This window comes from Anolis sagrei, chromosome 2 (genome assembly GCF_037176765.1).
Source record: "Anolis sagrei isolate rAnoSag1 chromosome 2, rAnoSag1.mat, whole genome shotgun sequence".
Lineage (NCBI taxonomy): Eukaryota > Metazoa > Chordata > Lepidosauria > Squamata > Dactyloidae > Anolis > Anolis sagrei.
Genome location: NC_090022.1, coordinates 93380732 through 93405835, shown reverse-complemented (window position 1 = coordinate 93405835; position 25104 = coordinate 93380732). Strand labels below are relative to the sequence as shown.

General features: G+C 37.7%; 1 protein-coding gene across 2 annotated transcripts in view; it reads right to left on the bottom strand.

The window, feature by feature from the left end:
- FSTL4 (follistatin like 4) overlaps positions 1 to 25104 on the bottom strand; it is a 550230-nt gene that overhangs the window by 5594 nt on the left and 519532 nt on the right. Inside the window, exons 9-15 of one of the 2 annotated variants that reach the window (XM_060765261.2) lie at positions 22402 to 22563; positions 21720 to 21854; positions 17462 to 17488; positions 11571 to 11689; positions 7522 to 7671; positions 4315 to 4422; positions 1246 to 1355 (exon numbers count right to left, since the gene is read on the bottom strand). In XM_060765261.2, the coding sequence (XP_060621244.2) occupies positions 1246 to 1355; positions 4315 to 4422; positions 7522 to 7671; positions 11571 to 11689; positions 17462 to 17488; positions 21720 to 21854; positions 22402 to 22563 (811 nt within the window). The remainder of the gene's footprint in view (positions 1 to 1245; positions 1356 to 4314; positions 4423 to 7521; positions 7672 to 11570; positions 11690 to 17461; positions 17489 to 21719; positions 21855 to 22401; positions 22564 to 25104) is intronic. The other variant, XM_060765262.2, reaches the window with a different exon arrangement.

Below are 25104 nucleotides of genomic sequence, written 5' to 3'. Positions count from 1 at the left end.
TATACACTTGGGTAAGTCGTCTGCCTGTAAAACTTGTGTGCCATGTTTCATGAGGTTATACTTTGGAATAGCGGTCATACTCTTTTTCAAAACAGTAGCCTTAGCTTGCTAGATTTCCCTAACAACTATAGTTCCAGTATTCAGTTGTGTGGAAACAATATTTCAGAGCTGCTTTTTCAGCTAAACAACACCAGGGTCTCCAAATAATAAAGGGATATACACACAGAAGCACCACTGAGTGTCCAGCTATGATAATTTACTCCTGGAAAGCAAGCTAACATAGGGTATGATCACACATGCACACTCCTGAGAGTTTGTTTTTTATTCAGCTGTTAGACTTCCATCCATTACAAACTTGCCTTGGGGAGGAAAATGTACTGACAGAGAAAATGAAAATGGCATATGATTAGGGAGTAATAAAATGGCACCTACAGCTCTTTTGGATTAGGAAATTTGAAGAATGCTTTAAACAAAAACCATCTTTAGAAAGCATTTTTAGAAAGAGATTCTTTTGAGAAATTGTAGCATGCATTCCATATATTGGTTAATTTAGTTGGGAGAAAGGGTAGGGTATGAATTTAATGGGACATGTCTAAGTAGGTGTGTTTATGATTGCAATAGCATTTTAGTAAAGTATGCCAGTATGCCAGCTATCAAATAAATACTCAGTTTCCACATTTGTCCGGTATGCTGCGTGCTGAGTTTAAAGCAATGTGCTTGAGTTTTCATGAAGACAGATATGTGTTCTCTCTTCTCCAGAAGAAGAGTTTGGAAGTATTTACTTCTCCTTTTAATGAATCAGAATGGATTGACGCCTCGGATAGTGAGGTGGCCATCGTCAGCGTGGCACAGGAGTTGTCAGTTGCAACTCTAGTTAATGTTTCTAAAACAGAGTTGCTTTGGATGATGGCTTTTCACATTAAAAGTGGAAGAAAACAGCACTTGGGAAGCTTGTCAACATCCAAAACCAGAAACAATAATATATCATATTAGATTGTTATCATACCAGGAATAAACAAAAAGCAAAGAGCCCCACCAAAGCCTACACCAGTAACACATGAGAGCTGAATAATTTTAACAGTGTTTCTTATATGGTCTTCTTACTCATAGTTTCTGAAACTGTTTTGTAGTCTGGTAGAGTTTTGAGCAATTGCCATAGAAGCAAAGTAAGCTGTACTCCACATGATTAATCATAATGTCATTTAGATTGAAGTGATAAACAATTTGGGATAACAGTGTTCTTACCTGATGTGGTTGATAATCAGATTTGTATGTGGAATAAAATAATCATCCATTCCACTCAGATGAGTGCGAATAATATGCTGATTCTCACCTGTACTTGCTTCTGGTATTACCTATAACAAATAACCAAAACAGTCAGCACTGGTAAAACAACAAAGGAGGAGCAGAAGTGTAAAGACCTGATTACCTAAATGCATATGATGCCAACATTGTTTTGCCATGTATCTTACAACATCTCATAAGTCAAAATGATGCTTTTCCTATTTCCTTGAAAATAAAGAAGGTTAACAAAATAGCACCTGTCTGTGACATTTGGAAGGTAAGAGAATAACTCCCCATCTGTTTTCAAGCTGCTTATATCAAAAGACGGGACAATCATGCAGGCACTGAAAGAGCATCCCAACTGTAACCTTGCAGCATTTTTTCTACACTGCTTCCTATAAACATTGTTTTCATGTTCACATTTATTAATCCCACTTAATGCACCACACTAATTCACTGGCTTGAATGACCGACAGCAAAGTCATAGCAGTTAATTATCGCTTTGAAAGGATATCTAGAGTACTGGTGGGAGAGGGTACTAGCAAAGAATAGAATGAGACTTTCCTTTTGTCAAAAGGTGAATGCATGCCTTTACTATAGAAGAAAACTGATTTTGTTATTGCTCTTGGAACTCAAGAAAAATATGGAAGCAGCATTTTACTAAAAAAATTAAAATAAAAAATGAAGGAATAATTAAAATATTTACATTCCTTGTTTAAGGTTCTATGTTTCAAGATGGTTAAAGTACATTCATTAGAAATATTTAAGAAAGTGTGAATTGATAGGACTTGTAGCTAAGTTATTTATAATGAAAGCAAGGGTCACACATCCTGCCATGTGAGAACACGCAATCAAAGCACCCATGACAGATGTCTGGAGAACAAGCCCTATGAGGAGTGGCTTAAGGAGCTGGGCATGTTTAGCCTAAAGAAGAGAAGGCTGAGAGGAGATATGGTAGCCATGTATAAATATGTGAGAGGAAGCCACAGGGAGGAGGGAGCAAGCTTGTTTTCTGCTTCCTTGGAGACTATGACGCGGAACAATGGCTTCAAACTACAAGAGAGGAGATTCCATCTGAACACGAGGAAGAACTTCCTGACTGTGAGAGTCATTCAGCAGTGGAACTCTCTGCCCCGGAGTGTGGTGGAGGCTCCTTCTTTGGAAGCTTTTAAACAGAGGCTGGATGGCCATTTGTCAGGGGTGATTTGAATGCAATATTCCTGCTTCTTAGCAGGGGGTTGGACTGGATGGCCCATGAGGTCTCTTCCAACTCTTTGATTCTATGATTCTATGATTCTATCCAGCTTCTTTTAAAAACCTCTAAAGAAGGAAACTCCACAACACTATGAAAAAGCATATTCCACTGGTTAATAGCTCTTGCCACCATTACCTCCTAATGTTTAGGTAGAATCTCTTTTCCTGTACTTTAAATCCACTGCTCTATGCCCATGTAAATCATTTTTAGGAATTCATAGCTCTGTGTGATGAATTTTCTCAAAAGGGAGATTTATAAAAATGGAATCAGTTCCACATTACAATCCATCATAGTAATGGCAAATGTTTTTCTTGAAAAGCTGTGTGAAATTCTTTTTATCTCTCTTGAAAAGAAATACGGAATAATGAACAAAATGAATGATATATTAAAATGTGGTCATCATGTGTGTGCACTGCATTAGATAATAGAGATAGCCATCTGAGTTTCTACAGATGCCTTTTCCCCCAGCTGTGCAGATAGCATGTTTTTGTTAATAATCACAAACCCAGTGCTAGGCTACTTTTAATTACAGCTGGTTCTCCATAATCACAGGTTTCATATTTGTGGATTTGATTATTCATGAGTGTGTAGCTCAACATCTTTGCCCCAATCTTTCTGCTGCTCTCCATCAATTTCCTGTTAATCACACCAGCCCTTCCTTCTCCACCAAGAACAAGAACAAGAGAACTAGACAGTGTCCATAGTAAACAATAGAATTAAGTGAAATAATTAAAATTAAGTAAAATACTCAAGTAATCAAATAATTGAAATTAAGTAAAAGAATTAAGTAATCAATTGATGAGGTCCAGTTTACGATTTGGCCCTAACTTTAACTATCCAAGGATATCATATGGGTAGTAGTTGTGGTTAGGGAACAAAAGATTGAATGACTCCCTTAAAATGGAGACCGAAACCCAGAATAGAATAATTGCCCCTGAGACATAGAAGCCATCATTTGCAACTGTTAATTTAGCACTGCTGGATTTTACCTAGGAAAGTTGAAATGCTCTTTAGTTCTTACACTGGGAGCATGTCTACCCTGACCCTTTATCCCAGGGCTGATTCAGTGTGTCAAATTCTGGATTGGCCACAGGATGGTTTTGACCACTATTCCCCCTGGCCACTGCAGAGTAGGGAAGGAATCCTGACCATCCTGCAGTGCCAAATCTGGCCACTCTTACCTTCTGGTTCTCATTGTTGCAGCAACAAGCATTACCTGGAGTGATGCACCAGAGCAACATGAGAAAAGGGAGGGGAAAAGAAGGAATTGCCTCTTCCTTTTCACTTTCCTACCCTGATTGTTGTATATGGTGAGTGCAATCCCATTTCTCCATAAGCCCAGGGACTATGGGATGGCCATATAAACAGTTGTGGCCAGTTCTGTCTCAAAAGCAGTCCAACTGCTTACACAGACCTAAAGCATGGTTAGCTCCACATTCCCAGAGAGAATTCAGAGCAACCCATGACTTTCATTGGCATTGGCTGCATTAAGCCACTACAGAGCCAATTGCCCCCTCCCCTTCAATAGTGTAGATGTGTCCTGGGACAGAAAAGTACTAAACAGGTACTAAAATTTACAGCGTTTGGGTGTGAATACTATATAGTTACTTTTGTGCAACTTGTTGCATGTGCACTATATTTATAAATGTATTCTGAACTGAAGATATGGTTGACATGCAAAATACTTTAATCAGAAAATGTTACTGTGAACTATCTACAGAAGACATAATCTATAAAGAATTTGGGAATAGCTATTCAGTCCATATCAGACTTACCTGCAAAGTTGGATGGAATTTCCTCATATTCCCCCAGCTAAGTATCCAAATTTGGTCATGCGACTTATCATAATGTAATTTTACTGGTAGCGGGTCAACATCCAAGGACTTAAAAAAAGAAAAATCAAATTAATCAGGTATTTTTATGTAAAGGGATGTATTTGATCAATATTAGTCCTGATATAGGCATGTGGAACTTCTTTTCTGTAGTGAATGTTTTCATCTCTATTTTTTTTTTGGCTTTGGAGTTTCTTCTGAGGTGAACAACACTGAACAACACTCAGTGCTTTGTTCTTGTTTTTTTAAAAAAATAACAAGAGTTGTAAAGTACCAGTCTTGTTGTCATTTACATTGACCATAAACACTCCTTAATATCAGTTTTGGCCATCTGAAAACTATACAGTCAAAACCCATGTATGCTTAGCATACCAACAATCTGGAGAACAGCCTCACAATGTAGTTCCATTATTTTTGTCTAACTTGTTGACACCATATTGAACAAGGCTTTATTGCCAAGAAAAATGCACAGGATCACTGTTTCAAAGCTCTGCATTCTCTACAGTAGGAATTGAAATTATTGTGGCTCTTTAAATGTTGTGGACCTGCAAATCCCAACATTTCTATCCAACATAGCCAATGCTGAGAAATGTATTCCAACAACATCTGGATGACCATATTGTACCCTATCCTGCTCTACACTTTGGCCTAAAACCAACTGCTAATCCCAGCCTGGTTTATACAATTATATAAATTGCTAAATGGTTAAGTAACCATTTTATCACGTTCATTAAATACTACTGAGCCACGCACTGAAGAAATGGCACCCTACTGTGTTCAACTGTTTATCACATGACGTAGGCTTCAAGTGTAGGGTAGAGATATCTTGGCAATTTATAAAAGGGCAGCAAAGGTTTATCTTTTCAGACACTTTTTAAGCTGGTTGGCAAGTGGCTATTTTTGCAAATTATCTGGGTAGAGATGGGCATAATGGCCAATTATGTCATGTGATGGTATCTCTCATTGTCAGCTTTAAAATGATACGGTTACACAATTTGTGGGAGGAGCCCAACTGCCTCTTTGAGAAAAAGCTCCATCTTTACCTTTTGCTTACGGAGGAAGTAAGATCGGCAGTATGCTGTGTTCCTTTCTGTCTCCTGCACTTTCTAGGGGGGGCTTCCTTCATTCTCTGTGTTGTGGGGTGCCATATGTTTCCTCCTCCTTGCCTTCTTTCCCTCCTTCCTTCCTTTTCCAACATGGGGAAGGAAAGAGAGAGAGAGAGAGGAGGATCGCTGGAATGGCTGCAAAGGGAGAGCCCCCAGATGCCTCCTTCCCTCCTCCTCTTCCTTTGGCTGATCCCAAGGGCAATCTAATCCAACCCCCTTCTCTCTGCCATGTAGCAAAAGCACAATCAAAGCACCCCGGGCAGATGGCCATCCAGCCTCTGAATAATAATAATAATAAAGAAAAAATGTTCCTAGTTTACAAATATTATTTTCTGTTTAATTGTGTACTTTGAAAGTAATTGTTGTTCTCCAGAAACTTTGCTTTTGTGCCCACTGTTGGAGTTCAGCCTGTGATTGTGTTTAATGATCAGGTTGCTCTAGATGCAGAGAATGACAATGAGGTTGCTCTAGATGCAGAGAAAGACAGTATGTTCATGTTCACTCTTCTGATGGGAATGTTCCTGAAGGGTTTGGGGATGATGGTCTGTTCCTGGGCCTGGATTGCTACCAAAAGATTCCCAAGGCTTGAGCCTGAGAAAGGCTTGGTGTCTGGTCCAGCTGCAGAAATTAATGAGCCAGTGAACAGAAGTGTTTTCAGTCATTAAAGAAAAAACAAACCAGGCTCTCAGGTGCTCTGCCAGATTGCAGCAGAGACTGATAGGAGATTCAAGGCTCAGAAGAAATCCATTCTTGGCCACTTGGGATACACAGTAGATTAGAGGGATAAAGCTATCAAGTACAGAATCTGTAGCCCGATGAAGCAATGTTGGAATTAGGTCAAGATCTGGTCTCAAGTTCCTGGATGCCTTGTCTCGGATAGATTCCTGAATTAAGTGCCTTGTTATTTCATGGTGAAGTACTTTGATTAATGCTCAAGTACTTTGGGGTTTGTGCCTTGGAAATTCCAGTATTTGTTTTCATGGACTATTTTCCTGGATTATCTGTTCATATCTACCTTTTCTACCTATTTGGATTTACTTTTTACTGTGGATTGCTTTTTACTGCTACTGCTTTTAATTATCTTCAATAAATTGCTTGCATTTTACTCAGTTGTGTGTTTGAAGTCAGGAGATTTCCTGGTCTGGAGTGCAACACCTACAAACTATGTTAAATTGGTGGAGACTCTACAAGATATTCAATCATTGAGAAACTAGAGCAAAATGTGCTATAGCAGGTTGTCCCTCCTGCAAAGGTAAAGTTTTTGCAGTTTAATAAACTTATCCCATGTGTTTATGATAGAACCAATTGGGAAATGACATTTATAATCTAGGGAAAAGAATCATAGTCCGGGAGAGGAGGTGTTTCTTTTCACAAAGAAAATGGGGGTGGGACAGTGGGCAAGAACAACTCTACAATGTGATGGCAAATCAACTGAGAACTCCTGAATAAAACAGATAGTTTGCTAGTGTGTGATGAATGTAGGAAAATCTTCCATTTAATTTCAAAACAGAGTATGCCTGAGCTGTATGATAAATCTACTTTTCCAAACACTTGACATGTTCAGTGGGATGAAGGTGTTAATGGTTAAGGCAATTTATTGCTTTTGTATATCCAATTGATTTCATGGGACTAGCAGATAGATTTGGGCCATGTCATCAATGATACTTATTACAACATATCTGAATATGAAAAGTTACTTTTTGGAACTACAAAACCTGATGAGAACTGCTGTGGAACAGACCTCAAATTTAAATTTTCTGTGCTCCTCTGCCCATGCTGTAAACAATTTTAAATTTTGTTGTCAAAAATTATTACTGACAAAATACTACCAATGGATATCTATTTTGGATATAGTTTCTAGTACTGATTTCAACTTTCTGCTCTGTGTAATAATGCCTTTAGAATGCACAACTTTTTTTTTAAAGAAAAGCATCTATTTCCACTAGTCCATTCAACAGCTGGAATCTTCCTTGAGAAGAATCGAAATTCTGATAGCAAAGTTTCTTTTTCACTTTAAAGTGACCACTCGTCCCTGGAAAATTACCTGAATGATTTTCTGAGTCTGGATATCTAGGATCATTATTCTATTCCACTTAGGCTGTGTTACATAAATATATTTGTCTCTAACATTGACAGCAGAAGCCCAGAGGCAGGACTGAATGGCTTCACCTTCAACTCTAGGACAGATTTCTGCCTGAAATAAAAAGAAAGAAAGTTTAATCAGTTCAAATTCAGTGCCATGCTCTAGACCAGGGATCCTCAAACTTTTTAAACAGAGGGCCAGGTCACAGTCCCTCAAACTGTTTGAGGCCAGATTATAATTTGAAAAAAGCATGAATGAATTCCTATGCACGCTGCACATATCTTATTTGTAGCACAAAAGATACTTATAAACAATGCAATAATTAAAATGAAGAACAATTTTAACAAATACTGTATATACTTATTAGTATTTCAATGAGAAGTGTGGGCCTACTGCTGATGAGATAGGATTGTTGTTGTTGTTGTTGTTGTTGTGTGCTTTCAAGTCGTTTCAGACTTAGGTTGACCCTGAGTGAGGGCCGGGTAAACAACCCTGGAGGGCCGCATCCGGCCCCAGGGCCTTAGTTTGAGGACCCCTGCTCAAGACAGTATGACATATAACTAACAAAGGGGGAAAAGGTAATATTAAGCAAAAGTGATGTATATCTCCATTCTGCCATGACCATAAGATATTTTGGACACTTCCCATCCCCAATTGTATTACTTGGAGCATAGAATGTGGCTTTGGATTCAGCACAGATAGGGTTTTTTTTTGCGGGGGGGGGGGGGGGGGGAACCACCTTCAGGCTTTCAACAGGAAGCACTAAGGCCAAGGGGGTGAAAGAACCTTAGGTTTAAAAACCCTTACAAAGCTCAAACTCCCAAACCGGTGAGGATTAAACATGTTTTGTATGGATGATTGTTAGTGAGGGAACCCATCCCCATGAAATCTGGGGCTGGAGGAATAGAAAAGACTGCAGCTGGAACCTGAAAATAACATTCCACATTGCACCAGTTGTGGATAAAATCCTTTTATCTCTTGTTACAACATACAGGTGCTATGTGGGCATAAAAATATTGTGCAAACAGTTCAGCATTTCTTACAGCTCACCAAACTGTGGTCATTTGCTAATCCTTCCACAATCATGCCTCCCTCAAGCACAGTCACAGGTTTCTCTTTCACCTTTTATTTGGTAGATGCAGAGCTGATTCTCCATTGTGCAACAAATGAGCTAAAGCCGATGCTACCCACTGCAGTACTGTGGAAGCCAGTGTAACAATGCTGGCATACATTAATGAAGCACTAAACATGGAAAGAATCTTGGTGAAAATATATAATGGAAGCTGTAATATGGTACTGAGCAAATGTTTGATGCCTGACTGGTTACAAGCAGATTTATAGTGCTGTCAACATTTATTAGCAATATAAATCTTGATTTGTGGGAGGAAAGCACTCATCCAAATTTAATGAAAGTCCTGTCCTGCTGCTTACTCTGAGATCCTTGTGTATTTAAGCATCTCAGTTCAACAGAAGATGAGAGTCATGAAGCTGTTCTAATCTTTCTTAGTATTTCTAGTACAAAAACCAAGGTCATCAGGATGGTTCATCAGAATAAAACAAAAATCCAGATTCATAGATGGATAATACCTATATCACAGCAACTATATAATTCATAACAGTGTTCAGGTTTTTGAGTTCTCCGTGACTTTATTCATTGTGCAATGTAGTAAAAATAAAAATATGGGAAAGATGCACAGAAATTAAAAAAAATAGTTACAAATTCCATAGTTAAATTCAGTCCCGAGCTACACAATATAGGTTTGTTGCATCACTGCTAAGTATGCAGGTTACAGATTATATTTGGCAATGCCTGCTGGGTTGGGAAAAAAGTGTGTTGCTACTTCGGAAAACACATGCTTCTTGTAGCTCAGAAACCTGTCTCTTGCCTTAGGCAAAACACGCAGCTCTCTTAGATCACAAACACCAGGATTCCTAGCATAGATTTTCAGAGAATTAGTAACTTTCATTCTTGTCCCATCATCATTTTGTGAGGGTGTTGGTAGAGTGCATGCAGAAAAGTGATTTGAAGAATTCAAAATTACACTGTTGTGTGAGGCTACATTGACTTTTTTTGTCACACCAGCCAGAAGAATTGCTGTGGATCACCGCACAGCATGGTGATTCTGGCAGCACCCTCCCAGGGGGCATGGGGACCTATTGCCCCATGTCCCACACCATTCCAGCTTCTTCCCTCCCTCATTACATGGAAAGAAATGTCTGCTGGCTGGCTTGCTCCATTGAGGGCAATGAAACATGGGAAGCCTCCTGTGTTGCCCTCAATGGAGCAAGCATGTTTTTTTTTCTTTTCTTTTTTTTTTTGGTGGCAGCTTCAGTTCTGCCGGCAGGCTCCATGGCAAAACTGCAGTCTCCATGGCAAAGCTGGAGTTGCTGCCAAAATTCGCCATGTATGATGAACTCAGTCTACCAAGGTAAATAAAACATTACATAATGGGTTTTAAAAAGGCCAATGGATGTTAGACAAACCAGCAAACATGTAATCATTCACACTGTTATGGTTCAAAAGTCATATTTATACACACCAGTATATCTATTTGAGCATAAAATATACATGTGATTAATGGCTGGCAATAGCTCTAGCAAGATATTAACATGTAGGTCACCCAGGGATCTGTTGTGCAAACAAAGCTACAAACATGGCAAAAAAGCCCCTGAATGAAACCATATATATGTAACTTCAATATCTCAATAAAATATCTTAAATACCATGGATCGAGATACTAATCTGATATCTAGTGTTATTTTTAGGAATGGGAAGATTAGGATTTTTATACACATTGATTTTATTCCTTATCCTAAAGGATTCCACCCCCAGCAGAAAAAGTTTCCATTGCTGAATATTTTGTAATACTTCTTATGTACAATAAGCAGATCAAAGTAACCATACCTATGGATTCACCCCAAACCTCATTACCAGTTGGCTGGCACTGGCTAGATCAGAAGTGATGTGGCAAAGAGTGGAGAGTGGTTCTGCCATGCTTTTCAGCCTGAGATTATTTAATCTCCACTCTGAATGAACTCTGCAAGCTGAAGAATGGCACATCTGAGGAACCGAGTTTGAGTTAGAACATCTCTAAGAGAATGGGGCGGATTTGGATCAAACAGATCCCAAATCATTCCTCACCTCAACTCCAGAATGCGTGCTTTTGTTTGCTACTACTTGTGGGTATGGCATTGGAAATTGGTGGTTCAAAGACATATTAGTACTACTAATGGTCTGTTTCTCTACCAGCAAAGTTGACTTCACTTCCACAGCAGGCAGGCTGGAGGGATAAGATAAGTAAATACAAAAATAAATGTGCTCAATAGCAGTTCGATATTATTAGTTTTAATATTTTAAGTATTTAAGTCCATCTTTAAGTCTCTTTTGCAGTCCATTGATATTCCATTTTCCATTATTTAGCTGAGAATAAAGCAACTGCTTTGGGAGATATTCAGACATTCAAACAACATGGCCAATCCAGCAAAGTTTAAGGCTGAGAATTGTGGCTTCAATGCTGGTGATCTTTGCTTCTTCAAGAATGCTGACATTTGTCCATCTGTCTACCAAGAGATTTACAGGATTTTTCAAAGGCATCAGCATTTGAAGCCATCAGCATTGAAACTGCATTATGTAGTCAGTTTGGATACTTATAAAGCAGCTCAATGCCGTTAAACTGCCTTATATGATATTATTTACATATATCAGTTTCAAACTGTATTATATAACAGTGTAGATGTGACCTTAGATATCTTCCCAAGGAAGTTGGAAGGGGCATTGATACTTTGAGTAGGGCTGGATACTCATGTGGCTGCTGTCAAAACCATTTTTAGGATGCACTGTATCCAAAGTCAGCAGATGATTGCAAATGTACTTCTTTCTATACAAAATAGTAAATATATATATATAATCTTAACACATTACTGATTCCTTTGTTGCCCCACTGAAGACAATACTGTAGCTAAAGTAAGGTTACAAATATTTTGGATTGAGATAGCCACAAGGGACTTACATAATTACTGAAAGTGTTCTCATTTGGTTTGATGTGTCTCTGGATTTCACAGTCAGTTGGTTGAATAATTGTGATTCCATCATCAGAAAAGACATAGAACATGTTTCCCACACTAAGACCTTTAAGAGGAAACAACAAACAAAAGAAAAGAGCAAGAAGAAAATCATGTCATCATTTCTTAAGTCTAAAAACAAAGAAAGAAATATATGTAAGCTAAGAAAATAAATAAATCACCATACTCTCAAAAACACCTAGAAATTGGAGGGATGCTTTGGGTGCATTCACAAAATTAAAGTTCATGTCACAAGTAGGGCTTCGAAGTGTGAGGAAGGAGGTACAGTTAGGCTCAAAAATGTATTGCCTTGGTGGTATCTGTCACAAATTCTGGTGAGGGATTCAGATTTATATGTTTCATAATCAAACAAATATACTAAGTTTTTTCTTTGAGATTTGAAACATTTACTAATAATGTGCCATTTCTGAGATAGAATGGAACAAAGCATGGGACACAATTTGAAACTCTCATTTCACATTTGCACAAGCAGCATTTCTGATTTTTTTTTGAAAAAATACTTTGTTTTCTGCCCTCTAGCCATAGAGAGCAAATCCTTATAACCACCAAAACAAAGGCATTTTTGAATTTTTGCAAACTGTAATTCACAAATGTGGAATCTTCTAGCATTGCAAGAGCACTCATCTATCAAAACTGGGGCATTCCAGATGCTTCAGAAAAAAATAACCTGCTTTTAAACTCCTAGTAAAAATGTATTCTATGTATTTCCTTAATCAGAAATGTATTGCAACTTTATTCATGTTACTAATTTCCATTACATGCAAAAGCAGTAATGAATACCTTCTTTCAGATCTTTTCTGTGTAAAGATATTATTATTATACTTGTTTATATAGATTACAAATACATTTTTGTAATGGCTTTTGTCATCTGAAATAATATTGATATTGTACTTATCTGCCAAATTTCCATAATTTTGGAGCTGTGAAATTTTGTTTTTAAACATCTCTTCTGTTTCTGCATGGAACGGTTAAATAAAAGTCAAATTTTGTACATATAGTTCTGTTTAAACTTTTGAACTGTCTTGTTCTGCATTATGGGAAAGTCACCGCAGAACATCAGATGTTTCCAGGATTGGGAATCAAGTATTTATAAATGGCGCAATTCAGCCAAACTTAAAACCACTTTCCAATCCTACTGTTTTCAATGGAAAACATACCTGTAGGGGCAATTGTCCACATTGAAATAGATCAGACTTGAAAGTGTCTTTGTCTAGATTGTACCAGGTGCTTGAATAATTGAAATATTTCTAAATGCGAAAAAATGCTGTTTTAAATCAAGGAAAATCTATGCAATTTTTGTTTTCTTACTTTAACTGACACAATTCATCATAGAATGCTTTTTACACAAAAAAATGCTCCTTGTGGCATAGATCCTGTAAACAGTTGTTAATGAAAATACAAATGTTTACAGGACTGGATTCTCCTGTATTTATTAAATAACATAAAAGCACAGTGGAATATAGATATTATACAGTATTTACTATGCTTGTATGCTTCACTTAGAATTCAGCTTTTGATGTTCAGCTTTTGAATTATACCACAGAAATACCCCAGTTAAGGCATCAAAGTGGATCTAGGAGCAACGATCCTGAAATGTGATGTTGCAGTGAGGGATCATGCATTCTCTGAAAGCGAGACTATTAGCAAGCTCTACGTAGTTAATCATAACCACTGAAGAACTGAAGCATCTTAGGCTTAAAGTACCTTAGGCTGCCATTTTCAACACCAGTGGACCAAAATCTCTTCTTGCCACATGCAAACAGTTCCTATCAGTTTCAGTGGGGAGTGAATATGCAGATCAGAAGGCAGAATTTGGCCCTTGATGCAATGAGTGCATTTTTCTACAGATGTTTAAAACTGGAATATTTTTAAAAGGAATGATAACAATCATGCATCAACTTAAGGCTATTTATGAGATATGCCTATCCATGCACATTAACCATCCTATTTTGTTATGATCACTTCAATTAAAATGCATTGTTCACTTCTTCAGATTTTATTTGCTTTGTCCTTATAGCAGATGTTAGTGGCAATGATTATTATGTACTGGTTTCACAACAGTTCCTGATACAACTTTTCCAATGGGAAAATGCAGAAATTTATACTCTGGTTTCTGTTAGAAATAGCCTTTAATTACAAAAAAAGGTTTTAAAACTAATTTAATTGAGTATAGTTTTGCTTCTGATTACTTTATATACTTATGTAAAAGTCTAGAAATTTTACTTAAAAATCAACTGAAAAACTGACTTATTGACTGATCAATGTGCATACTTTAACTTAACTCTTATCTTATCAGAAAATGTATTATCACCTTATCTTAGTAAAGTGATGAAAGGTGAGAGTTTAGTTCATTCTGGAAAAACCTAAAAGAAGCATCAATGCCTTCTATTGTCTTCATTGTAGTGCTGTGCCTGGCCTTTTTGAATGTCAGGGCAGAGAAATGGCAGCAGTGGCCAGGCCCCCTAAGTCAGCATTGGTGATTTCCCCACTCTGCCAAATGACCCTCTACTTTTCCATGGGTCATATCAAAGCCCATAATTTTGACCCCAAAACCTGCCCTTGACTAATACATGACATCGACTTATACATTAATATATACGTTAACTGTCTTGTAATCAAGAGCGGAATGCCTTCTATACTGACCTTTAGAATTCTTCTGTGGCCAGAGCAAGTGTTCACATCCTGTTTAACTTATTAATGTGGATAAATCTCAGAGAGTATTTTACTGAATTGATTTTAGAGAAGGACATTTTTATTTCTCAACTGAGTGAATAGTGTTACAGTTGGAATAACTAGCAATATAGCACTGTAACAGAGGGCAAAATGCATTTATAGACTGTTCCTAGCATCAAATGAGCAAATCAGTAATTTGCCCTCTGATACCAGTTGTTTGTGCATTACCTGACAACATTTAACATTTCTGCCTCAAAAATGTTAATTGTAACAAATTTATATTAAGCAGTGACTCAACATGCCACGTATGAATCAAATATAACTTCATTAAAATATAAATCTTTCTCTGTGTGTAATTTTGGACCTCATGAATGATCAACTGCAGACACAAACCTAAAGCATCAGAGAAAATCTGGATAGAGAATTTTTTGGAGGGTGGGAAGAAAGCAAACAACCGTTGCACTATTTTATATAGAAAGGGTGCTCTTTTTAGTGGAATATTGACGGTTTCTGAAAGTATTCTGAAAATATAGCAACTTTTTATCATTTATAGCAAAATATATGTTCCTGTGTTCTATTAGCATTGCAAAAAGCCTAAGGTCTTTTCATACTATGCAAGTACACCACTAGGATTCCATTTTATCTTCCATGTCAACATTCTTTAAAAAAACCCTGGGATTTGGAGCTTGGAGAGAGGGAGCATTTAAACTTCTTAGCCAGTGAGCTCCCCTGTGAGCTCCCCTGGTTCCTCTGACCAAACAACAACCTCTAAGTTCCATGGGATGAAGACATGAGTATTAAATTGGAATCATAGTGCTACAAATGAAAGAGGAATAAACTCTCTGATAAGATCCTATCACACTATGAGAGAAATAATATGTCCATTGTAGATTGACAATTGCGTCTGTTTGGGGGATGCTGGATAGTTCTTTGGTATCACATGTGTTCTGTTCTGGGCACTTCATTTTAAGAAGGTTCTGGGCAAGTTGGAAAAGGTTCAGTGGGGCACAACAAGGATGATAAGAGGAATGGAGAACAAAACACATAAGAAAATGTTCAAGAACTGGTCATGTTCAGCTTGGTGAAAGAAGATTGAGAGATGACATTGTTGCATTTTTTAAATATCCAAGGGCAGGGCTATTTTTCTGCTGTTTCATAGTGTAGGACATGGTTTTCAGTCACAGGGGAGAAAATTTTGATTGAAAATGAGAAGGAACATCTTGACAGTAACAGTCATTTTGCAATAGAATTATTGCCTAGACGTGCTGGGGGTGCTCTAGCTGGACACCCACATTTAGTAGGGTATGACTAGATCAAAGCTTCTTAAAGCGACCCCAAATCGGGTTGTGTAAGTGAATTGTTGAGATGGCAAAAAATGACCACAAAAATAGAGGAGTAACAGCAGCAGCTACAACTGCTTGCAACCTCTATGTGCTGGTGGTTCTTTCTCCAGTCCCTCCTTCTGGGGAAGAGATTGGCTGAATCGCCCATCCATGCCCCTCAGCCATCTGCCCCACAGAGAAGGAGGGGCTGCTGCTGTTGCCAAAGGAGGAGGAGAAAACTGTTGAGGTAAGAGAAAGGAGTGGGGTGAAGCAGGCTGCCTTGTAGTTTATTGAGAAAAAGAAGGAAAGATGCATTCGAGAGGAAGAAAAGCAGGAGGAAAGGGGTGTCCCATTAGAGAAAAGGAGCTAGAGAAATATTTGGGAGGAGGAGATGGAAGAGGAGGAGAAGGAAGAAAGGGATGCATTTTGAGAAAAAGGAAAGAAGATCCATAAGGGGAGAAGAGAGGAGGATGAGGATGAATGGGCTGCCATTTGGGAAAAGAAAAGTGAGATGCATAAAGAAGGAGGAGAGAGAAGGAAGAGAAGAAAGGGGGTGTCAATTGAGTGGAGGAAGGAGAACTATATACCTGTGTATCTATGTATGCGAGGTTACGTAAATATTTCTCGGGCAAGAAGGGGTAATGAATGGAAACATTTAAGAAATCTTGGACAAGATGGGCTTGCAATTATATTATTGATATATGACTGTATGACCCTATACGTGGGATTAGTTTCTAAAAGGTACCAAATCCCAAAAATCTGAAAAACCATCAGTTATAGGTGGCAGTATATTGCTGGCTAGAAAAATAATACTAATACATTTATGAAAATATATCAAATCACTTCAGTACAAGACCTGGAAAATTGTATTTTAGAGCAAAAAAATGCATACCCTCAGCAAGTTTTTTTTTAATTCTTGTAAAATTTATTCAGATGGATTTGGTGGTACCCTTTGGACACAAGCTCCACATATATGCTCAACATAATCAGTCACTGCCACTAAAAATTGGACATGTTGTGTTACAAACAGCATACTGAACATCTACTGAAGAAGTAAAAACAATTATGATTTCCATTACTTTTTTGTATATGCACATTTATGAGTAAAGTGTCTGGAACCCACATAGTGTGCAGGCGTCTTCTTTGTCGGTAGGGTGGTGAATCTGCTCTGGAACTGAGTTCAAAGTGTAATAAAGTTAACTAAGTTAACTATGGTATAATACCAATTTTGTAAATATGATTTAATACTTTGGACAACTCTTTAAAGTTGAGACTAAAATACAAAGTGGATTCACAACCCTACTGACATAGAAGACTCCAGTCACCAAAACATTATGGGAAGTTTAAATGCTGTTTTGCTGCATGTGTATGTTTAATAATTTCACATTTTGGTCCCAAATGAACAAATGTAGGGCTTCCTCATATATTACTGCATATATTCTGGTGTTATTCTTCAATGTTGCAGTAATGTCTGAAATGGTTAGATGTCAACAAGACACTGTATTCCTACATTTAATGTAAGTTCAGGTACTTTCATAGCTTTCATTCTAGTCTCTCAGCTGACAATGATAAATGTATGAATCTACAGTTTAATTGCATTAATTTTCTATATGTCTATTACATTTTATGGGAAATTTGAAGTGTTTCTGAAATACTACATCACTCACTGTATGCCAATTGTTTCATTGGTTTCCCTGTAACTGAAAATGAGACCTGCCAACATCACTAAAGTTAGTGGCAAATCAGTGGAAAATGGTCCATTATGGAATTATTAAAGCAGACAAGCACATTATCACTACAACAAGACAATTTTACTGCAGTACCTTCCTCTCGCCACAGTATGTTTGCAACTGCAGCATCAGAGAAATGGGTGAGCCAGAAAATGGTCAAGAAAAGGAAACAAAAAACAATGTCAAAGTTACATTGTAGCAGTTATATGAATTTAATACCCTCTAGTTGCCATTGCCTTTTAAAAAGAATATTTATTTCTCAGATAGTCTTACAGCAACAGAAAAAATATGTCTGTCTTACAGCATTAATTCGGAAAAAATATGTCAGTGGAGTAAAGTAGTGACAAAGATAAACCTTACCGATTTTAATTTTCTCTGTTTGGATCCCCCTCCTCCCTCCCAAAGCCTTTATACACAGCAGATTCTCATTAAACATTTCTGAATATTCCTTAGAAAAAGAAAAATGTGTCTCTTCATGAGTGGATGATGTTTCTTTTTCTGCAATCACAGCCTTTTATCTTGCACAATCATACAAACGCTGCACCACATGAAAGCTCAATGTGTATGCTATGTATTTTCTGTCAGATAATTACTAAGAATATAATAGGGAAAGGAGACTTTATTCTTATTAGTACTCATTAGCAAGCACTTTGATGTTCAGGGCTTTTAAAAATTATTTTTAAGAAGGCCTTCCTTGAGCAATCCACAAAACCCACAAAACAGGCATAATTGTATAGATGACTGTCACCCATTATCTTCTGTAATGTTCACATTTCATAGTTTTAGAATTAATGTTCAGACCCCATTTTCACTCTGTGGAGTAGCCGTCTTGTATTTGACATGGAATAAATATTGGTTAGGGAGTGTTCAGGCAATTCCAGCTATTTTATCTAGATATATATGCATCGGAAGACACAAATACATTGAACTCACGCTTTTCATGTGTACATGCATCTGTATTCCTCGTATTAGTTGAGGGCAAAGTAGCCCTTAAAAGTCTGATTTGCCCAGTACAACCTGTCTGATGAATCTGGTGCAAAAGATCCTAATATTTATCTTACATACTTTTTTTTAAAAAAATAGACAGTTATGAATATTGGTATTGAGCACCAGAACAGAAGAGTTACATATAAGGTTAATTTTAGGGATCATTCAAAGAAATGCAATTCTTTGACTTTAAAAATACAGCTTATTTCTTTCTCCTTCTTCCCTGCCATACTAACTAAATCAGGCAGGCTCATATTCCTTTGATTTCTTTAAGTTGGAACAAAGCCCTGCAGATACTTTTTTAGCTTTATTTCCATCACATTGTACTAACAGTAGAGTGAATCTAACCATGTTAAGCTGTGTGCATATAAGACGGAGGAAGGTATTTTCCCCACTATTTTCAAAATCTGTTGGTAAACTGCAAAATACAACCCACTCGCACACTTGAAATGCAGAGAAACTTCCAGGTCGCAGCACACTTCAGTATATATCAGTATAACACAATGGTATTCTACAGGCAATTTGATATGGATCAAGTTGTCCCCACCAGCCCTGTTGTCTGAAATCCATGGGAATGGAAAGGACACCTAAAGGGTTCAATTTATGCTGGGACAGACACAAGACATTGGTGGCTTCTAGATCATGATCTACTGCCAGGAGCATACCAGTGCAAAGATGTATTGCTGCAGCCTGGACTGGATAAAACCCCATAAACCTCAATTTTAGATGACTAATGGAAAGTGAGGATCACAGCAGTGAACATCTTAGCCAAGCTTAAGGCGACACAGGCTGGATGGAGTCCTACAATTTTTAGTGTGTTTCTGAGGAAATTATAGTGTGCGCTCTCTCTCCTGGATAGGTGACAAGTTAATCATTTTTAGACTTAATCCAAATTTGGTCCAAGGGTGGGGACCACTCATCACTATAATAGTACCATGTATCATTTCACGGCTAAATTTCAAATGGGTTTAAGGACAATTAGGGATCCTGAGAGATAGATGTGGAACTTTTCCAGCACACTGAATATTCATAATTAACTAGCATGTGCATGCAGTGTTGCCTGGGTATGGATTTTGTTTGTGGCCCTTTCTTCCCTTCCTCTCTTGCTTTCCTTCATGCACTGTTTCCCTCTTCTTTTCTCCCTCATTTTCCTTAATACACCTTTCCTTCCTTCCTTCCTTCCTTCCTTCCTTCCTTCCTTCCTTCCTTCCTTCCTTCCTTCCTTCCTTCCTTTTCCTTCTTTTGTCAAACATTGTTTTACTTTCTTACATTCCTTTTTTCGTCCCTTTCCCTCTTCCTCTCATTTCCCTTCTTTCTTTTTTGCTCCTTGTCTTCCCTCATACCTTTCCTCCTTTACTTTCCCCACTTTCATCTGGCCTTTATGGAAGCCACAGTCCCTCAGCCTCAGAGCAAAGTGCAGGTACACATACACACAGCTTCCAAAATAGAAATCTTCATTAAACTGTTTACTTTCTTATGAGGTAGATGTCTCGGCCATGGCTTTCAGGACTGTGTTGTGTGGCCATTTTGTGTACCAGTAGCTAATCTTTTCTATCTTATATACTGCCATGTTGTAAGTTTTTTTTGGGACTCCCTCCCTAAAATGGGGTGGATTTTACCTCAATTATTTTAATTTGGTTAATAATGGGCTTGAGTGCCAAGTTAGGTCCAGATCCATCAAGCCATGTAGAAACCTTTGTAGTACAACAAACAAACATACACATTTTGACATTTATATATATACTAGCTGTCCCCTGCCACACGTTGCTGTGGCCCAGTCTGTTGATCTGGAAAATAAAGGTAATGAGAAAGTGTTTGTTTCTAATATATGTAATTTCTTTACGCTTATAGGTAAACAGTATTTCTTGCTGTTTCTTTGTCAGTGTTGACAAAAAAACAGCATGTGGAGAGTGTCTGATTTGCCTACTCTGAAACATGCAACATATAATTGTCCTTCTTCAGGGGTCCCTTTCAAATCTATGATACTATGTGTGTGAATCATATCTATCTATATGGCTGGATAGCTCTTTGTTGGGAGGGCTTTGATTATGTTTTCTTGCCCTGGTGAAGGGAGTTGGACTGGATAGCCTTGAATATTTTCCATTGGTCATGGGGTTCTGTGTGGGAAGTTTGGCCCCATTCTGTCATTGGTGGGGTTCAGAACACTCTTTGATTATAGGTGGACTATAAACCCTAGTAACTACAACTCCCAAATGTCAAGGTCTATTTCTCCCAAACTCAATCTATGTTCATATTTGGGCATATGGAATATTCGTGCCAAGTTTGGTCTAGATCCATCATTGTTTGAGTCCATGGTAATCTCTGGATGTAGGTGAACTGCAACTCCCAAACTCAAGGTCAAAGCTCACCAAACCCTTCTAGTATTTTCTGTTGGGCATGGGAGTCCTGTATGCCCCGGTTAGTTCAATTCTATCATGCTATTTGATTGTAGGTGAACTATAAATCCCAGCAACTACAACTCTCTATCTATCTATCTATCTATCTATCTATCTATCTATCATCTATCTATTTATATCTATGGCTGGATGGCTCTTTGTCAGGAGGACTTTGATTACATTTTCTTGCCCTGATGAAGGGAGTTGGACTGGATGGCCTTAAGTATTTTCTGTTGGTCATGGGGGTTCTGTGTGGGAAGTTTGCCGCGATTCTGTCGTTCATGGGGTTCAGAATGGTCTTTGATTGTACGTGAACTGTGAACCCCAGTGACTACAACTCCCAAATGTCAAAATCTATTTTCCCCAAACTCCATCTGTGTTCATATTTGGGCATATTGAGTGCTTGTGCCAAGTGTGGTCCAGATCCATCATTGTTTGAGTCTGTAGTGGTCTCTGGATGAAGGTGAACTACAACTCCCAAACTCAAGGTCAATGCCCATCAAACCCTTCCAGTATTTTCTGTAGGTCAAGAGAGTTCTGTGTGCCAAGTTTGGTTCAATTCCATAGTTGATGGAGTTCAGAATGCTCTTTGATTGTAGGTGAACTATAAATCCCAGCAACTACAACTCCCAAATGGCAAAATCATAATTTTTTGAGTGATGGTCACTCCTTGTGTTGTGAGACGTTTTGTTGCCAAATTTGGTGTGATTTCATTCATTGGTCCTTTTGTTTTTTAAGGTACTCATTATGCACAGAGCATATATATGTGTGTGTGTGTGTGTGTGTGTGTTGGTTATTGGTGATCAATGGTAAGCAACATGTTTATGTTATGATCATGTGGACTTTTACTCAGAAAACTCAGTTCAATTTTTCCAAGGCCACAAAATGTGTAATTTTAGACACATACAGTTACATGTTCATACATAATTAAAAGAAAATGTGTAGGAAATACATTGACTTCAACTTACGGGTCTTCCTAGCTGAATCTTCAATGAAGAGAGAAGAAATATCCTCATCAACACCCACTTCATTTTTAGCAATGCAAGTATAGGCTCCTGTGTCTTCATACCGAACACTACTAATATGAAGTTCACTTCCATTTGCTGCAAGAGAAAAATAAAGTCTTTAAGGCATCCTAATAGGAAAATGGTTAGGGAAAGGGAGAAGTTTGTAGGAGCCAATCTTTCATTCACTTTGCAGAGGGAGCTCTGTTGAAACTAAATAAGATGGGAGTGTCAGGACTGGAGCACAAATATTTCAAACATATCAAGGTAAGATTTAAAAAAGATTTCAAGTAGTTTTAGCACTGATACCACCTACAGATGGAGAAGTCTGGAAATGCAAAATCTGTTCAGGCTACATATTATGCCTTAATTTTATTGCTCTCTATTTTAAATTGATAAATACAACCATAATTCTTCCCTACTCACATAATATCCCTCTGAAGAGAATGAAAGCTAAAACAGCATGATTTATACAAGATATGGGGCCAATTAACTTTCACCCCAAACAGACCAATATTTTTTATCAAGATTTACCAAAGAAGGAATATAACATTGGTCATTGATTTAAGAATGCTTGTGAATTAGTAAAAGAACCTTTCCCATTTCTCTCTGGCTTTATGACAACAAAACATTTTCTTACTCTTACCTATCAGCATCAGTTGTTTGGATGCTTTGGGCACAAGACCTATGCCATTCTTTAGCCAGGAAATTTTGGGATTTGGAATGCCCTCAGCATGACATTTGAGGCTTGCTGAAATGCCAGGTTCTTGAGCCTGAGTTTCAGGATAGACACGAATCACTGGTGGCACTGTAGAGAGAAAAAGTATTTGTGACTTTAAACCAAGCTGTCATATGTCACCTCTAATAGTTTGCTGCATTTTGCTCATATCAAATGCTCTACTCAGAACCAAACCATGTGTTACATTCAATTGCATGTTTCTTTCTCCTGCCAGTTTGTTTGTTTTAAAGAACTCAGAACCTGAGGAATAAAATGTGTGTATTGGGTTGTAATTGTTTTTCTTCTTGCCATTTGTGGGCTCAAAATGTGCACCTCTCACATTTTCTCTGCAGGAAGAAAAGCAGCTAAAGCAGCATGACTTTGAGTAAGATTTAATGATCCCTTTACTACTACTCTTCCACTCTTGACTGCAGGCTAACAAACAATGGAAGAGTACAAGATTGGGTTGTTCTGTATTCTGATATTAGCAATGAAGAAGCTTCCTGGTAGAAATGGAACTGTAACTTAAACATCTCATTACTCCAAGATTTGATGATGAGAGGCATCAATATTCCCCCTTATCACCACTTTTGTTGATAGCAGTGCAGTCATATATGCAGCACCTTCAAAAAGGGAACATTTTAGTGGTTTTGTCAGTGAAATTACCATGATTACCATGGAATTTAGTAGTACTGGGGGTAGGGTGGGTATAGACAACAAATAAGACCTGCTGAGTATTGGGCCAGTTACATTTCTCAAGGTCAGAGAGTGGATGTATGTGTTTCAGTTTCTTTCGAATGTCTTGGTGATGGCGGCAACAAAAATGATGTTGACTCATTAGCCCAACTGCTATTTTTTTTAACAGAGTAATTCTCGGACATCATGGAGGGGAAATGTAGGAACAGTAATTCCCACTTACTGTGTGGCTTTGACAGCAAAGCAGCTTGCAATGAACAATCTGCTACTGCTTCAGGTAGGGCCCTCCAAAAACTGCCAATTTTTAACACACCTCTCATTTCCACCTTTACGGTAATCACTCTCTTTGGATTGCTGTATTCTCATATCACAAATGAAGGCAGACACAGGTTCATCTTATGCAAATTTGCAATATTTACATGAATCAGTTAGCAACAACATGCAGTGTTTACAGTGAACTTTGCAGAAAATGGTTCAGCTTTGCTTCATAAAATGGGGAAATCAACTTGTTTAGCATGTCTTTCAAATTCTGACTTTCTATCAATAAATGTTTGATTTTATACCTATTTTATATATCTATATACCCGAAGTTACATAGACATTTCTTGGGTGGAAAGGAGTCATGAGTGGAAAATGTTTAAGACTTGTACACAACCTCTCCACCCCAACAATCTTATATAATGTCCCTCTCCAGTCCCAAACCAAGTCGTTATCTGGAAATTTTGTTTCCTTATGCACAATAAATCTGTTTTTCTATTTTTTGTATATTTTTATTGTGACAATCAAAATACAAGTATTATTTCCCCTGTCCTGTCACCTCCCCATTCGCACCTGTGAACCACCACCCATTACTTTCAACACTACACCATATGGAACTAGTATATCTGTCCTTATTACACTAATAACTCCCCATTTGGCTATTTCAAAATCTATTTTGTCTTGTTTTTAAATACCCAAAGTCTCTATTTTCTAGTGAATTCTTCTTTGTTTTTTCTCCATATACCATTGGAGATCTTAGCCATTTCAATATACTCTACTACTTTTCTTCTCCAACCCTTGAAGCAAATTAATTTTCTGACAAATAATTATTTCACACTGAAAAAACCAATATTCTGCATATTTATGTGGCTTTTTGTAAGCATTTTCTTTAAAACTTGTACAATATCTATGGAAATTGTTTTCTGGTTTTGTGAACTACCCCCCTCCCCCCAGCATAAGATTTAGAAATGCATTGGGCTATGTGAATATTGGGAGAAAATAATGTATTGTGCAGAACATTGTACGAAATTCTCACCACAATGTTATCCTTCTTGACTGGGTATTCTGATTGTTGGACAAGAAATGAATAACAGTGATAGTCTTTATATGCCTATTTTGCACATACATACAAACCCCATCAAATAAATATTCCAATAGGATTCAAGCCTCTGCTCCAAAAACTATGTCTCATTTAAAGGCTTTCATGGCTGGAATCACTGGGTTGCTGTGAGTTTTCTGATCTGTATGGCCATGTTCCAGAATCTTGCCTGGAAAGACAGCCTGGAAAACTCACAGCAACCCCATGTCTTAATTGTTCATCTTTAAGGTCCCACAATTACTCTTCACTGAAAATAAGTGCAACTATTTTCTCATGCTTCTCCCACACATCTATCTAGCAATGTTGATACAGTGCAACTTGACAATATCCCCAAAACAGATACTGCTGAGATTTGCAATAGAATGTGTTGCTGCCAGCTTTTTTCTCTTCTCAAGGGGGAAACACTGCCTTGCTCCAATGGGATTTGCAGCACAATTTGCAGCATTGTGGGAAGGATTTACTTGACCTTGAGATTTCTGGAGATATTTATATATATTATTGTGGAAGACTGTTTTGGAAGTGCTTTGTGATGATGAAAGAAAAAGTAGAAGATTAACATTTTTGCATATGAGAATGTG